Here is a 13,343-nt window from a genome sequence, read left to right as displayed (position 1 = left end):
TCAGGGATCAGACATTACGTGTGGTGCATTTTCAAAGGGAACAGCGCACGGGAATCGCTTTGCGGTGATGGCTTCCTCGCCTGCCCCCACACCGCCCTCTACCTACCAACCCTCTCTTTTACCTTTGACCTCCAGGCGGACCTGGTTTTCAGCTTTGCCCAGGATGTTGGTGGCGACGCAGGTGTAGATGCCTTGGTCCTCTTTGCGGATCATCTTGATTTCCAGGCTGCCGTTCTCATAGACATGGTAGTTGCCACCATCCAGGTTGCTGCCTTGCCCGTTCTTAAACCTCACAACAGAGCAGCACAACACGAAGCATACTGAGAGGACTGGCCCAAGGGAGTGGGGTGGCAACCTCTCGAGAGGCTGTGCGGGCAGCCTGGAGCCTGAGCCCCGCAGGGTCCACCTCCAACCACTGGGCGACCCTGGCAAGTTTTCTTCTCTGCACAATAAAGGAGGGCACCTGGGTGGCTCAGTCGGTTAAGTGTCCAACTTTTATTTTGTTTAACGTTAATTTATTTTTGAGAGACAGAGACAGAGCATGAGTGGGAGAGGGGCAGAGAGAGAGGGAGACACAGAATCGGAAGAAGGCTCCAGGCTCCGAGCTGTCAGCACAGAACCCGATGCGGGGCTTGAACTCACGGATCATAAAAATCATGATCTGAACCGAAGTCGGACGCCTAACCGACTGAGCCACCCAGGCGCCCCAAGTGTCCGACTCTTGATTTCGGCTCAGGTCATGATCTCATGGTTCATGAGTTTGAGCCTTGCATCGGGCTCTGTGCTATCAGCAGAGCCTGCTTGGGATTTTCTTTCTCTCTCCCTTTGCTCCTCCCCCACTCTCACTCTCTCTCTCTCTCTCTGTCTCTAAAACTAACTAAATAAAAAATAAACGAGGGGGCTGACCTCAGTGATCTGCCAACTTCCTCCTGGCTTCCACCCTTTAATGTTCCCAGGTCTTACTGAATACCTAATGTGGACCTGATGGGAACGGGCACCATAAGATAGGACCCCAGGGGGGACGCCTGGTCTCCTAAAACTTACCATCGGAGTGTGGGGATGGGAGACCCAAAGAACGGGCAGTCCAGCCGCGTCCGGTTGTACAGGATCACCCTAATGAGCTGGTTCCGGGGTGACAGCATCCGAGGGGGCACATCTGCAAGTCCCGGAGAACGGGTCTTGGCTGGGGGGGGCCAGCTTTTCCAGCTACCAGCCCCCCAGTTCTTCTAGGTGCCTCGGTGGCATAGCAGCTCTCCAATCCCCAACATCCCTTCCCCCGTCAAACCTCCTCCTTTAAGAAGCCTCTCAGGGTTGGGTGAGGAAGGAGGAGGGTCACCCATCTACCCTCAGCCTATGCTACATCTAGTCCGGCTTCTGCAAAGGGCCTCCCCAGATTATCCAGCAGGTTCTATAACTCCCCCTCCACAACCCCAAGGCATCTCCCGGTCGCCTCTGCCCTCTCCCTGCTCTGGGAGGGACACCAACGGATTCAGAACCATTTCCTACCCCCAGGACACTGAGAACGCAGGCAGAACTGGCCTGGATAGTGGAAGGGGTGAGACAGGTCCCTCCCCGTCATCTGGAGGGGGAAAGGGCCCCAAACCGACTTCTAACAGGGAACTAATTGTCCACACATCCAGATCCATGGGTCCGACGTCCCTCATCCTCCCCAGAAAATTCATCTTCAGTGTCCATGCTTCTCCCATCCCGCCGCTCTCTTACCCCACCCAGCCTGGCTGACCTCTGGAGAAGAACACCCAGGGAGGCTGCACTGAGGGCGAGCGGAGGGGTGCACTCACCCAGCACACTGACGAAGGCGTTAGCCAGCAGGTAGCCGTGCTCGTTGGACGTGTTGCACTGGTACACAGCCCTGCTGCTGATCTGGGTGTCCCGGAAGATGATGGTGTCCCCAGCCACCTCGCGGTTTGGGTTGGGTGGTGCCGCTTCAGATAGGAAAGACGGTCCACGTGAGCAACAGGAGGGGCAGGGTGGAGGTACTTGGGGCTCTGGCCAGGGCCCCCTAGGACGACCGGGGTGCTGTGGAAGAAGCACCAGAAGTCCCGGCTTCCGGCTCGACTGCTGCCTAGCTGTGTGACTTTGGGCCCATCATAAACCCACTGGGGTTTGTCCCTCAGTCTGTCCCATGGGACTGTGAATCCCTGTTCCTCCTATTCCGCAGCTGGGCAGACGTGGTTGACAGCATAAGCCGCGGCAACAGAAAGGGGTTTGAATTCTAACCGCATCACCTGCCGGCTTTATTCAGTTGCTGAAGCTCCAGCATCCTTGTGTGCGGGATGGGGATGATATGTCACCCTGAGGGGCTCTCAGGACGGTGACCTGAGATGTTATGCACGCATAAACTCATCAGCAGAGGCCTGGCACACACAGATTATGATGGTCGTTATTATCTTAATCCAATGTGTGCACACCCAAATGTTTTGAAAAGGACAAAGGAAAGTACAACCGGATGGGACCTACCACCTTCCCATCCTCTCAGCAGAGCATTCTTCAAACATTCCGAGTTAAACCCATAAGCCAATGCCTGTTGAAACTGAATGAGTCCCTAGGTTTGCCAAAGCTTCCTGATCATCCCAAGAAACGTATCCTAAACCGAGAGAGAACATTTGCTCCCACGGTTCTTCTAGTACGGCTGGCTTGTGATGCAGACAGCCAGGGCTGAGGAGTGGCTGTGGGGTCTCAGTCCTGCTCACATGTCAGTCTGGGACTGGGACAAACCAATAAATCTTTCTGGGCCTCATTTCCCTTCTCTGTCAAACGGGGGAGAATTACTCCCATCCTACTCTGAGGAGCTTATTAAGAGAATGATAATAAACATTTAAAAAAAGGGGGGGTGCCAAGTGGCTCAGTCGGTTAAGCATCCGACTTCAGCTCAGGTCATGATCTCGCGGTCTGTGAGTTCGAGCCCCGCATCAGGCTCTGTGCTGACAGCTCAGAGCCTGGAGCCTGCTTCAGATTCTGTGTCTCGCTCTCTCTCTGTCCCTCCCCTGTTCATGCTCTGTCTCTCTCTGTCTCAAAAATAAATTAAAAAACATTTAAAAAATTTAAAAAATTTAAAAAAAGAGAATGATAATGAGCTGTATGAATAGTGTTCTAGAAGTGTAAAGAATTGCCACTTTCCCAGCTTTTGCTAGAAGGTGACTTTCTGCTCTAAGATTCCTGGGCTGGACCGGGTGCCTTGGCTTGGATGGTCTGTGAACCCATCCAGCATCGCTCAGACCCACAGCAGCAGTGGGCCGAGGGCCACCCCAGGTCTGGCCCCTCAGGCGCCACTCCACAGATAGCAAGTGTCAGCCCGGAACTGGGGAATCAGCAGGAGGTAAATGAAGACACGGTCAGCATCCTTATCACCCGTCCCCAAGTCCCCACTCAGCAAAAAGGCACAAAGAAGTCAACGCCAGCAACTCCAATGCCTCCTTCCCTGACAATTCTCATGGAGCCCACTTTCCTCTCAGTCACTCCCCTTAAGTGACCGGTGACCTTTCCAGGCTCAGTTGCAAGTCCTGGGCTCTGCATTTATTTAATGGTGCTGTGAAGTCCGGTGCCTTTGTCTGCCCTGTTCCCAAAGTGCTGTCAGGACACAACAGCAGAGGGCAGGTGGCGTCCGTGTCTCTGCTTGTGCCCAGTGGAAGGACACTGACGGGTGGGGGAGGAGGAAGGTATGTGCTCAGCACCGGACGGTGCGGGCATGCTGCACTCTCACGGAGATCCACAAGGACATTTTCTAATGTGAACGCAACTGGCGAGAATATGACGGGAAAACTCGACCAACAGCCCCATCTGGAAGGGGCCCTGGAATCACCTACTCCAGCCATCGGGCAGGATGCAATTTCCCCAAATCTGGGCATACTCATTAACTGTGCTGGCGCATCTCTGCTGTCATGGGGAGGTTCTTCCTCACATCCAACCTGCTTCTCATTTCGCCCTCAGCAGAGAGCGGGGTCTGGGGAACTACCGACAGGTTTCCTGTCCTCTCGCACAAAGGTGAGGCAGATTTCCTGTCTCTTGAGATGTCCACAGGGATGGGACGCTCCAGAAGCAGCAGCCAAGGGGCTGTTCTTTGACTTCACTTCTGGGACCACTGGGGCTGGCCCAGAGGGATGGGGATCTGGAGCCTCAGCAGAGACAGGAGAGACAGCGGAGTCGGGTGAGACCACGGCTCGTTACTTACATTGCAAAGGTTCCCCGTTTACCATCCACTGGACGGTGGGCTTGGGGTTCCCATTGGCTCGACACACCAGTCTCCCGTCCTCACCAGGAGCCAGGATAAGGTTCTTGGGTTCGTCCAGCCAGTAGGGAGCAGCTGGAAGACAAACACAGTGCAGGCAGGGTGGTTAGTCGGCATGGGGCAGGCCGAAGACACCAGACCGGCTCCCTCTAGGAAGGCAGGAGCCCCTGGGTGCCAGCTCCAGGCCCTCACCACCTGCCCAGGGCTCATCCTCATGGGATGACTCAGTCCAGCCTGCCTTTGGCTGGCTTGGAGCCACAGATGCCACCCGGTCTATTTTGAGTTCGCAGAACAATAGTTCTAAACTGGGGCCGCTCGTTAGAATCCTCTGAAGAGCTTTTAACAAACACGGACACTGGCCTGTCGGAGACCTATTAAGTCAGAATCCTCAGGGGAGGAGGCTTGGGCAGCAAATGCTTTTAGAGCCCCACAGGTGTTCATGATGTGCACCCAAGGGCTCGAGCCAGGGAGGGTGGTCAAGTGCGCACGGGGCTGGCCCCTCTGGGTTTCTATGGCTATCGCTGCAAGATCTGACCATTTAGAAAAGACCTCGTATTTATTCTTTTAGACACTGGGCTCTGGTAGGGCAGCGCTGGCTAGCCCTTCTAATTGTGGACATGTGGACTTTTTTCTGAGAGGTTCCTTTGCATCGGATTGTCAAAGATCTTGATGCCCCCAACAAGGCCAAGAACCCTCGGTCCGAGTGTCGTGCTGAGACCAAAGTCACAGGATCAGCTGACCACATGCTACGGAAGTTCTTGTACTATTGGCATCAGACCTCACCGTCCCCACCGTCCTTTCGGCCCCGGGCTGAGAGGCGACTGGTGCACCCTACCCACTTGTGGCGGGGACCCAGAAAGGCACGTGCTTTACTGCCCGCGATAGCTCAGGGGGGCCATCCGCGCTCGGGGGAGAGGGACGTGATTTTTTTAAAAAACAATTTGGGTCGTGATAATTCCCCATTTGTAAAAAGAACCACACACAAGTACACAGACAGCACAGGGCCAAACGACACGCCGTGAATTAAAATGCAAAAGTAAAGAAAGACAAGGCTCTGGGTGAAATCCAAATGGACCATGGAGGTATATTCTTGTGGAGGGAGCCCTGGGCACAACAGAGAGGTGGGTGATGGTCAGGGTGGGTCTCTTTCCCTTAGTACCCACCGTGTACACACACACACACACTCTCTCTCTCTCTCTCTCTCTCTCTCTCTCTCACATCCACGGGGTGACACCGTCCCTGGCAGGTCACTTACCACGAACCAGAGTGTTGCTGGGTCTCCCCTGCTCACCCGGCCCGCCCCCCAGAGGGAAGGGTGGTCGTGGCATGTAGGGCTGGCAAAATCAGCATAATGAGAAATACACACAACGTACCCTTTACTCTCACCGAGATCGTGTGCCGGATGCTGCCCATCTTGTTGGAGGCCAGGCAGAAATACTCTCCAGAGTCCTCCTCGGAGACGTTGGTGATGCGCAGAGCCTTGTTAAAGTTCTCAAACTTGGCCTTGTCTGATGGGAGGTCCCCACCTTTCTTGTACCACGCGATATCTGGTGTTGGGCTGGGAGAGGGACCAAGCGGGAAACACAGACTCATCACCAGCTGCGGCCCTGCTGTTCTTCTACAGAGTCTGGGACACCCAGGTGACCTTAAAGTGGACTTGGGCCCAGAAGGACGCGTGTCCTATGAGAGCCGACCTCTCCCATACAGAGGGGACGCTCGGCTGCAGAGCACTGAGGGACTTACGTAAAGTCACGTGAGGTTCTAACACACGTCCAGGATGCCTACCCATCTCCCTTCCCCATTACCCATGAAGGAAACAGCCAGAACGGGATGGAGAGGACGATGTTTTGCCCCCCAAACCGTGGCAAGAACAGAGCGTGCACAAACCCCCACCCGTGTCCTCCCGGAGGGTGGCCAGAGGTGGGGGTGCGAGCTGTACGTACACCCCAGAGGCGATGCACTCCAGCACGAGGTCCATGCCACGCAGTACCATCTGACTGCTCGCCGTGCCCTGGGGGTACATGAAGCTGGGGGTCCTTTCTGCAACTCCTCGGGCTGAAACAGGATAGAAGGAGCTCTCATGAGCCTCCTGCCCAGAGGGTGGACCCAGCTAGGCCAAAGCGGTCAGGCTAGAAAGAAGTGTCATCACGCCCCCTGCTTACTCCCTTACCCTCAGAGGCACCAAGCCCCGGACCCTCCCAGCTGAACCCCCCCCCCCCCCCCCAGGGGCCGGGGCATCATTAAGAGAGGTGTGTTAGGAAGCGCGGGGCTCCTCGGCCCCACTGGCACATGTGTGTGAGCACATCTAAGTTCTGAAAGGCTTTGGCAAGAGGAGCCCGGCTTCCTCCCTTGTTAGGAAAACCCCTCCTTCCCGGGAAAGGAGGAGGGGGCTGCCCGGGCAGTGAGCAGTTTATTCCTGGAGCATCTTGTGTTGGGACCCCAGAGGCCAATGCAGTGGCCACCACCGGGAGGCCGTCTCAGCAGCAGCGGATGAACGAGAAGACCTGTATTGGGCCACAGGACAGACAACCTGCTCTTTGCGACCCTGGAGACAAGGAGCTGGGATGAAGCCACAGAGACCCAGATGAACAGTCAGAGATGCAGGAAGCATTATTAATGGCTTAGCAAAGACATGGAGAGAATGAATGAGCAGAGATGACAGGAAATCACTCTGGGGCCAAGACCATTCTGCTTCTTCGCTAATGACTCTGGAAGGGGGCTGGGAGGAGGGTGTTAATTGGATGTGAGAGACTGGGGGAGGGGGAGTGGGGAGTGGCAGCCAAGATGGGGGAGGTGATCTACAATTCAACTAGGCGGGAGCAGCCATCAGTGACGTGCATGTGGGTTTGGAAGGCCTGGTGGCTCGCGGAGATCGACACGGCCAGGATGGCCGTTTGGCTGTGGACGGGGTCATGCAAGTCCGGGCACACCCCCAGCACAGCGGACCCCACCTTACCTGTGCCTCACCTCTCCCCGGGAGCTCTGGGCACAGTAAGACGGAAGGGAGAAGAGCAAGGGTTTTCCCACCAGGAGCCCCAAAGCAAAGGGAAGCTGGAGGAGGCACCCCTGCCCAGAGGTGTAGGGGTCTTAGACTCAGCTGGAGAGGTGAGAGGAAGAAGGCAGGCAGAGCTGCCAGGGGCCGGGAGCCCTCAGAGATGCCTGGAAGGGGAACAAGGGCATCTTCCCGGCGGGGGCTGTGAACGGGTGCTGGCAGCGAGGACAGAGTGGCGGGGGAACCCTGTCTCCGCGACACCGGTGTCTCCTAAAGGAGCTTGTTGGACAGGCTGGTGCCCGGCTGGGTCAGCAGGGCTCCCGTCTTAGAGGCACTCAACTTCTCTCCATTAGCCATCGGGGAGTGCATTTCCTAGAGCTGGTGTCTATTTTATGCTTTTGTCAGGGGAAGAAATGATGAGAGTTAGTTAGGCGGCTGGCACAACATGTGGCACACAGCGAGCGTTCAGTCGGTGTTTGTGGGATGGATGGATTCGAGGGGAGAAGGGAACAGACAAGAAGGCAACAGTTTACCCCGCGTGTTATCTCTCTTTCTGCAGAGGTCCTCATTTGTCCCACCGGCACACACATATACAACAGTGGCTACTGAACGGGTTAATCCATTATGGGGTTAATTGGTTACCGTCTGTAACTCTTGTGGCAGCCAGCTCTCAGTCCCAAGGAAGCCTGATACAAAGCAGCAGCTTCCTCCCACCCGTTATCGTGGAATCACCCAAACAGTCAAGACAACACAAGGTCAAGGGAACTATGAGGAGAAGGAGCTTTCAGGGCAGGTGGCTCTGGTGTGAGGTTGATGAGTCTGTTGAGTGCGGGGAACCCCCGGACTACGTGGGAGAGCCAGCTCAGTTGGCATACTCCTTCCACGCAGGGACAAAATCTGCAGAAACCAGCCCGAGACCCTGTGGACATTTAATTCACACCATAGCACGCAGCACCACAAGCACACTTGGCCAGCAAAGCAGTAAGTATGGGACGGAGGAGAAATGAACAGAGTCTCGCTGTGGGGACCTTGACAATGCTGGGAGCTGTGACTATAAAAAGGTTATAGCAATACTCCCGTTCGTAGGATGTGGGCTAGCAACCACAGAATTATCCCAAAGGAGGAGAAGCTACTGGGAAACAAGCCAAGGTTCAAAAAATATAGGGAAGAACATTCTAAAAGTCAGAGGCAATAATCAGGGCCACCATTTGGTGAGCATTCATGACGGGCCAAGCCCGGGCTAACAGCTCTCTCTAGACGTCATAGTCATAGTCATGTTCATCCTCACAACAAACCTGGGGGGGACCACCTCCATTTGCACCAGAGGGAACTGAGGTTCAATGGAGTCCACAGACTTGGCAAGGTCACAAGTCAGTTGTGTTTTGGATTCTGGACCATTTGGCACCAAAGTGTGTGCTCTGACACTATACTGTATCGCCTCTTTAAAGATGGATATCCCATCTGTCCCTGCTTCTGACAGCCAGCTTTGGGAGTATCTTTCTTACTCAAACCAAAGAAAACTGAAATCCAAGGGCAAAAGAGGTGAGGGAGAAAGACATTTTTGTCTTAGCGAGCTGCCCTGATGAACCTCTTCCACTATGTTTTCCTTAAATATCGTTCCCATTGTCTTAGCTAAGAGGCCATCCCTCCTCAGTGGCCATTAAATAAAGTCAAGCCCAACGTGGAAAAGAAGCTGGGAATGAGGAGGCTCCAAAGGCATCTCAACTGGATTCTTAAGGCCACGGAAGGCTTGAAGAGGAGTCAGGGTGACACACGGTATCATGAAGGGTTGAGAAGGCTGGACCCAAAGAAGAGGTTATGAAAAACTGGTCAGCTGCAGCAGGTGCCAATTTATGATAGGATAAATGATAATTTATGAAGGATAAGCCAGCTGGTGGCTTTGGGGGCCACTGCTCCCAAGGGAAGATGGCTAATTTCTTTCCCTGGAGAAGTAGACTCAGGAAGAGTCTCCAAGACAAAGGTGATTACTCTATAGGACCCTAAATGGTAGAGGATGACTGTCTCCTAGGGTATCATAGGATCTCACCCACCCTCATTGAGGTGGGGATTCAGATGATGCTTCTCTTATTCTCCCTGTTCTTCAGGGTTGGGGTCAGATCAAATACCTGATCAAACTCAGAACCCAGATGCCAAAGCTCATGTCGGTGGATTCAGGAAGAGCTTCCCACATGGGCCCCTCTGACCTCTAGCCCAAGGACAGTCCATCCTTTCCTACTCTCCCAGGCTGTGGTTCAAGAACAGGCTCGTGGGTTTCTAGGGGAATCTGGCCGGGGGGACACCTCAAGAGATGATACTGCCTTGGCCACCTTGGCTTTAAAGGGCCAATGAAAAAATGTTTTGGTCAACTCCTGTGAGAGGAAAGGTCAAGACTGCTGACAATCTGAGTTGCCCCCCTCCGTCAAGTACTGTGGGTTAGCAGAAGGGAGTTCAATGCATCGGATGTATCTAAGAACCTCTGCCAGAAACAGCTTTTAGGGGCAGCTGGATCTCACATTTGCTGCTTTCAATTCTCGGAATTAAGGACTCATGAGGTTGGATCCGTGGTATCTCATCCACCTCTCTGGCCCCAGGAACAGCTGACCAAACAATCCCAGAAGACAAAAAAAATCTCTTTATCTAGTAACATTTGATACCTTCCACTGCCAGGAAATCTCTTCCATAAGTATAACCCAAATCCCTTATGCAATAGTTGGAGTTTTTGTGTGTGTGTGTGTTTTTTTTAAAGCAGGCTTCATGCCCAGCACAGAGCCCAGTGCTGAGCCCAAAGCGAGGGCTTGAACTCACAACTATGAGATCAAGACCTGAGCTGAGATCAAGAATCGGATGCTTAATGGACTGAGCCACCCAGGCACCCCAGTTGAAGCTTTTTTTTTATTCAGTTCTCAGCACAGCTGAAGATCTGAATAGCTTTTGTTCTTCTAGTCTGCCTTCAAGTTCCTCCCTCCATAGTACTTTCTTCCCACACTTGGGCTAGCCTTTCTTCCTTTGGCTTCTCTTCAGGTTCTCTATGTCCATCTTAACTTGAGTCAACACTAAACCATTCCCTTCAGTACCAGTAATGTGCTAACACGTACTAATCATTGACGTGTCTGACACCGTGCTGGGAACCATACGCACGTTACCCTGGTTAACATTCATGACAATTCTCTGGGGCCTGTAACATACCCATTTTACAGATGAGGAGATTAAATGACTTGCCTGAGGTCACTCAGTGGTACCTCCCGGAGTCTGTGTTTAATTCAAGGAAGGCTGTCTACCTTCGAGTGCATACTCTTCTCTTGCCTGGGTGAATTCCAAGTGGCAAGCTACAATCTCAGACCAGCTCCCCCCTGCCACCGAGCAGGTCATTGGACATTTGGCGTATGTTCAGAGGGTACCAAACCATTGTAGAAATCACTAGAACAAAATGCCGTTATGGGGGGCCAAGCAGACAGATGCGCTGGGCATTTTTCATTGCATTGTCTCTTTGTCCAACTCTGCACTCAGGAAGGACTTCATCTTCCTTCCTTTTCACTTTCTATTTCTTTTTAGAAGCATTCAACCTAGCTGTCCTTTGTTCACCATGTGCCTCACTTTGACTTTACACCTCTTCCAGCTGGCTTCATCCTTGGGCCAACCCCATTCATTCTACCTTGGATTGAGGAGAAGGCGGTCCATCTCCATTGTGAGTTCTTGTGAGCTTTGCTTCGTTTCATAGCCCTGGATGGTTCTTACAACTCCCACTCATTCACCTGTAATCACATCTACCACTAGTCACCAAATTTAAGTGGCTGGAATCAGTCAAACTTATCCCATTGATAAAACAATGCCTCCCTGAATAGTTTATCTTACACAAAGCAAGCAGTTTGGACCAGATGGTCTCTAAGGGACCTTCTGGCTCTGATACACTCTAGCTTCGAGAATCCTTCCATAATAGATTATCTGAAATCCAATTTAGAGAAAGGCACATTCCACACCAGTGCTCTGGGGCTCTTGACACCACGGTAGTTGGCCCCATTATTTTGAAAACAAACAATGCCCAGAATCCAACAAAGGTCCCCTGCTTCCTTGGGCAGTAACTCTCTTTGGCAGAATCTCAGTGTGGTTCTACCTGTTTGATGCCAAGTTAGAGCCTTTGCCTCTCTCCCCGGCTCACACTCCCCCTTCCCACCCCCCACTCCAGACCCCAATCATTGTTTATATTAGCACATCACAATGCAGACACTTCCTATCTATTTGAGCCCACAATGACCCCCCTGGGGACCTACAGCCTCAGCTTCCAAGGCGTAATGGATGATGGGGGCCAGCTGCCTCGCCAAAGCCAGTAAATGATGTTTCCTCTGGCTGCTCAAGGGAAACAAGACATTCTTGAGCCATGGTGGGGGGTGGGGGCTCAGGTGTGGAAATAGCTAATGACTCTACTAATCAGCTTGAGCGACCGGTTGTGGGCTACGTCAGAAATATGCCTCATGGAAAGTGTCCCATGACTTGCAAGCGTGTGGGTGGGTGGGCACCCACCCATTTGTGCACACTGCTGGAGGAGGCAAGAGACCCAGGCAATAGAGCCACGGATGATGGTCCATCTTCCTTTATACTTACCTTAAAAGAGAACTCAGCAGTGAACTCTCACTCATATTTGCCAGATGGATTTTAAAGACACACGGAGCCTGTGACACGGCACCCCCAGTAACTAAGGCTAGATTGCAGAGCAGGCAATTCACATCCAGACGCGTAGGAGCTAACTAAATGTACCACAAAGCTTTCCGTGTACTGTAAACCACTAGGAGGAACCAGACTTCCGTCTCCTCCTCAACGTGCGTGCGGACGCATCTGTCCTCAGATGCTCTCCATCCATCCGCCACTGATTCCTAAGATTCTACTGAGTCCTCCCAGAAGCTCTTCTGAAGTCCTACCCTGGTCTGACCAACTGTCAGCCCTGCCACCCGGCGTGAGTTAATGACACGGTATCAGTCGAGTTAGGCAAACTGGGGTTAGGACAGGCAAGGTTACTCCCAAGGTTACCGCGGCGACTCACCACTGTATATGTCAGGGTGGTTTCTTAAGGACGAGTCATTATAGGGGTTGTCTGCAATAAACAAAAGAAGGTGAGCAAACAGGAGGCCACGGAGAGCTCACGGAGGCATAAACGGGGAGAGAACAACAGAAACGCAAAGCCACGAAAACAACCGGTGGTTTTTTTTTTTTGGCAAAGGAAAGACACGGCAAATTTGAAAAGGAAATGTGCCTGGTGAAGAACAAGCAACATAAAACAGCCCAAAAAAGGGAAGAAAAGGTTAAATCCTGCAAAAGAAGGCAATAATAAGATAAGTTTCTTTTTAATGAAAGAAATTAGGCTTGACCTTTAATGGCTTGATCCTATGTTTCCAATCAAATGAGATAAGGATTAGTGGAATCCCGCAGCGGTCTTTTGAACAACTTCCCATCAAAATCCTCAGTGCCCAGGGCTCTGGATCAGGCCAGCTCTTGGGGGGGGGGGGGGTGGTAGCGCAGAGCCCTCCTTGAGAAGGTAAGGTACAGTGGTGGGAGCTCAGTGAGAGAAGACAGTCCAAGAGATACAGTTCATCAACAGAGAGAGAGAGAGTGAGATAGAGAGACAGAGAGAGAGGGACACAGGGGCCCTTGGCCGCTCCCGGTGATCACGGGCTGCCAGCGAGAAGCACCCGGCCTCCCCAGCCCACCTGACCAGCGGGCACCACCCTGGTCTCTGAGATGTCACTGCTGGCAGAAGGCCTCCTTCTACTCCAGGGAGGCAGAGAGAGCCAGGCTGCGGTTCAGATTTTCGGAAGCGAAAGGGAGCCTGGGACAGGAGAGAGAGGGTATGGGCTAGGAGTTTTACACTTGGATGGGAGAAACCCGCTGACCAAGCTAGAGATTCAGAGCTCCTAGACTGGCTGGGGCTGAAGTCATCCCTTCAGCAGGAGGTCGGCGGCTTTGGTTCCGACGTTAGGTAATTAAGACCCTTGGGCATTTAATCCTCCGTGAAAGACATTTTGGAACAGGGCACTGAAGCATGCCAAGGCTGTGCTTTTCATTCTACCGCCATCCCCGTCCAGCTACTGGGTTCAAGTTTTGATGGTACCAACA

General features: G+C 52.9%; 1 protein-coding gene across 19 annotated transcripts in view; it reads right to left on the bottom strand.

Moving 5' to 3' along the window:
• The window catches only part of NFASC (neurofascin), a 181,627-nt gene that overhangs the window by 44,539 nt on the left and 123,745 nt on the right, over nucleotides 1-13,343 (bottom strand). For 15 of the 19 annotated variants that reach the window (XM_060644232.3, XM_060644242.3, XM_060644235.3 and 12 more), the window contains 7 exons: nucleotides 12,274-12,324; nucleotides 6,190-6,301; nucleotides 5,620-5,804; nucleotides 4,190-4,321; nucleotides 1,800-1,943; nucleotides 1,045-1,156; nucleotides 123-289 (listed from right to left, as the gene is read on the bottom strand). In XM_060644232.3, coding sequence (XP_060500215.2) covers nucleotides 123-289; nucleotides 1,045-1,156; nucleotides 1,800-1,943; nucleotides 4,190-4,321; nucleotides 5,620-5,804; nucleotides 6,190-6,301; nucleotides 12,274-12,324 — 903 coding nt within the window. The remainder of the gene's footprint in view (nucleotides 1-122; nucleotides 290-1,044; nucleotides 1,157-1,799; nucleotides 1,944-4,189; nucleotides 4,322-5,619; nucleotides 5,805-6,189; nucleotides 6,302-12,273; nucleotides 12,325-13,343) is intronic. The other 4 variants (XM_060644236.3, XM_060644237.3, XM_060644243.3 and 1 more) reach the window with 1 other exon arrangement.

This window comes from Panthera onca, chromosome F1, assembly GCF_046562875.1.
Source record: "Panthera onca isolate mPanOnc1 chromosome F1, mPanOnc1 haplotype 2, whole genome shotgun sequence".
Taxonomy (NCBI): Eukaryota; Metazoa; Chordata; class Mammalia; order Carnivora; family Felidae; genus Panthera; species Panthera onca.
The sequence above is the reverse complement of the archived record's forward strand: the minus strand, read 5'-3'. Positions and strand labels throughout refer to the sequence as shown.